The 3,029-nt window shown below is 51.3% G+C and overlaps 1 protein-coding gene across 1 annotated transcript in view; it reads left to right on the top strand.

Annotated features, from left to right (window-relative positions):
* The first annotated feature begins 2,664 nt into the window (after positions 1-2,664).
* The window catches only part of LOC104384915 (chromosome unknown open reading frame, human C17orf85), a 16,876-nt gene continuing 16,511 nt past the window's right edge, over positions 2,665-3,029 (top strand). The window contains exon 1 of the mRNA XM_009993304.1: positions 2,665-2,673. Coding sequence (XP_009991606.1) covers positions 2,665-2,673 — 9 coding nt within the window. The remainder of the gene's footprint in view (positions 2,674-3,029) is intronic.

The raw sequence follows: 3,029 nt of genomic DNA, 5'->3' as shown, positions 1-3,029 counted from the left end.
AGCGCGTCCCTCGGGGAGCCGCCCTCCCGGAACGCCCCGGTTCCCTGAGGCCTCCAGCTCCCGCATACACGCGCACCGAGTCTGTGCCGGCTCCGTCAGCATCAGCATAACGTGAGGGCGCAGCCCCCCCGGCCCCGCTGCCGTCCTGCCTTCTTTGCAGCCCTGTAGCTCATGGGGGGTGTCAAGTCACTGGGGTTGCATTGACCTTCACGATATCCCAGTGAGAGAATATTCTGTCTTACAGGTGGGCAGCCTGTGGTTAATGAATACAGAAGGAAACGCCAGGTGCTCGATTTCAGCTTATCCGATGGTTTAATAAACGAACATCCTTCCTCTGCTGACCCTGTTCTCTTCCAGAGGGACCGTAGGTAGGAGCCAGTCACCATCTCCATGGCAGGAGTGGCCCAGTTTCCCTGCCGATGTGTTTGCTGGGCTGTTGCTTCCGTGCCCAGCAGTTCCACGGGTGTGAGGAGCTGCATGTCGTTGTTGAGAGCCCAGCACACTATAGGAGAGTTAAAACAGCAGCAAGAAAAGACGTGTGTTCTATTCAGTTGTTCACAGTGTTTAAACACAAACTGGGACTTTCTTACAACGGAAAAAAATACCGTTTTTCTGATTCCTGTCAGACCGCTGTAAAAAAAAAGTCTAGTTTTGACTGAGGGCCCACAGGCTGTTGGTTTTCTCCCTTCTCTGTCTCTCTTACCCCATTTCTCTTGTTTTCAGCTGAACCACAAAACTACACGAGTTGGTGGAGGTTTCCTCAGGTTTGGTTTTCCAGCAATCTTACTGCAGGAGTTCCCTCTGGTGGTCAGGGATGGGGAAGTGAGGAAACGCTTCAGCTTGTCCTGCTGGAGAACTCACTGTTAATAACGAGACTCTGAAGGAAGTGGTGAAATATCAATATAATATTCCATTCACCTACCTGGCAGTGAAAACCCCACCAGCACCCAGGCCTGGTTTCAAGGTTTCCAGCAGTTGGAGGCTGAGCTGCTGGAGAGCAGTGTAGGTGAAAGAGACCTGGGGGTCCTGGTAGACAGGAGGATGAGCATGAGCCAGCAATGTGCCCTTGTGGCCAGGAAGGCCAGTGGCATCCTGGGGTGCATTAGAAAGGGGGTGGTTAGTCGGTCAAGAGAGGTTCTCCTCCCCCTCTATTCTGCATTGGTGAGGCCACATCTGGAGTATTGTGTCCAGTTCTGGGCCCCTCAGTTCAGGAAGGACAGGGAACTGCTTGAAAGAGTCCAGTGTAGAGCTACAGAGATGATGAAGGGAGTGGAACATCTCCCTTATGAGGAAAGGCTGAGGGAGCTGGGTCTCTTTAGCTTGGAGAAAAGGAGACTGAGGGGTGACCTCATCAATGTTTACAAATATGTAAGGGGTGAGTGTCAGGGAGATGGAGTTAGGCTTTTCTCAGTGATGACCAGTGATAGGACAAGGGGTAATGGGTGCAAATTGGAGCATATGAGGTTCAAAGTGAATATCTGAATTTATTTTTTTTCCTGTGAGAGTGACAGACCCTGGGCCAGGCTGCCCAGGGAGGCTGTGGAGTCTCCTTCACTGGAGACATTCAAACCCACCTGGACACGTTCCTGTGTGATGTGCTCTGGGTGACCCTGCTCTGGCAGGGGGGTTGGACTAGATGATCTTCTGAGGTCCCTTCCAACCCCTAGGATTCTATGATTCTATGATTCCCTCTCTGACATCCTGATATTCCTCCTCTGATTTTATCCTCCCTCCTAGTCAGACTAGGAATTACGTTTTTACTTCCTGAGGACCTCTAAAACTTGGCAACTGATTTACAGCCCCCTTAAATGGGGAGAAGGTCTCTTGCTGAGTCCAGTGAGCGAGTCATGAAATTGTGCCAAGAGGAGAGAACTTCTGTACAGCCCTGTTCTCTCCTGGGCAGCACCCGAGGATGGTAAAACAAAATAAGGAAACATCTGGGTTAACCAAAGGCTTCATCTGCTAATGACAAGGCAACCTGGTGTCACATAGTCCTGCCCTGTCACTTTGCAAGGTCAGACTGTGTAGATCTGGTCTGAATTGTGTATGTTGATACTTTGACTTACAAAATTAAAACTAAAGGAGGAAAAGGCACATCTTCTGGTTTCTTTTCCCCTGTGACCTCAGGAGGTAGCATTTCTGCCATAGAAATTTGTTTCCTCTTGGGATGGTTTTGGAATCTGCTCCTGGCAGGAGGTTTGTGTCGTGTTTGCTCCTGGTGTTCATGTGATGTGTGTCATTCACACCTGGCCTGGAAGTGTCCCCTGTGCCAGAGGTTCCTGCCAGGTGCTGGAGCTGTCATGTCACCACCAAAATATGGCATTTCTAGTGGACACAGGTGACAGCAGCTGTTGTGTGAAGGGCTCTGTGCAGGGACTTAAAATAGAGAACCTTGGAGTGTGCGATGGGCTGCAAGAAGTGACATTAGTCCTGCTGGGTTAGGTGCGAGGGGGGAGCTCTTGTGTTGCCAGCTGCAACATTTCTTCCTGCTAAAAGTCAAGATTTGCTTCTGAATTTTGCTGGGAAGCATTGCCAGTTTGGAGAGGGGAATGGGCTGGAAGGTTCTGGTTGCAGAAATGCGCAGAGCTGAGGAATGGAGCAGCCTGGGCAGGGGGGAAGGGCCTGGCAGCCAGAGATAATTGCTGGTGAGGATGCAGTGAGGCCATGGAGCTCGTGAGAGGTGTGGGAGCCGGAACGCGGGGCTGGTCCGGTGTGTGTGAGGGGCTAATCAGGGTAATTAGGGGGATGAAGAACCTGCCTCCTGGGGACAGAGACCGGTTCGGTTTGTTGGGCCAGGAGAGGGAACAGCCCCAGCACTTGGGGTGGGAAACAGTCCTTGGTGAGGAGAATAAACTGAGCCCAAGAACAACAGGATACGGGAACTGTCAGCTGAAAAGCAGGTTTATTTTATCAGAGGTGAAATCCCGGAGGGATCGTCCTGTGGAGAGAAGGGGGGGGGAATGAACATTTTAACAACTCAGATCGCTTTTTAAAAAACGGCCACAGGAAGCCGGCCCTGCTAAAGCGAG

This window comes from Chaetura pelagica, unplaced genomic scaffold (genome assembly GCF_000747805.2).
Source record: "Chaetura pelagica isolate M959 unplaced genomic scaffold, ChaPel_1.0 scaffold193, whole genome shotgun sequence".
Lineage (NCBI taxonomy): Eukaryota > Metazoa > Chordata > Aves > Apodiformes > Apodidae > Chaetura > Chaetura pelagica.
Note: the sequence above shows the minus strand (reverse complement) of the source record. Positions and strands in the feature narration are given on the sequence as shown.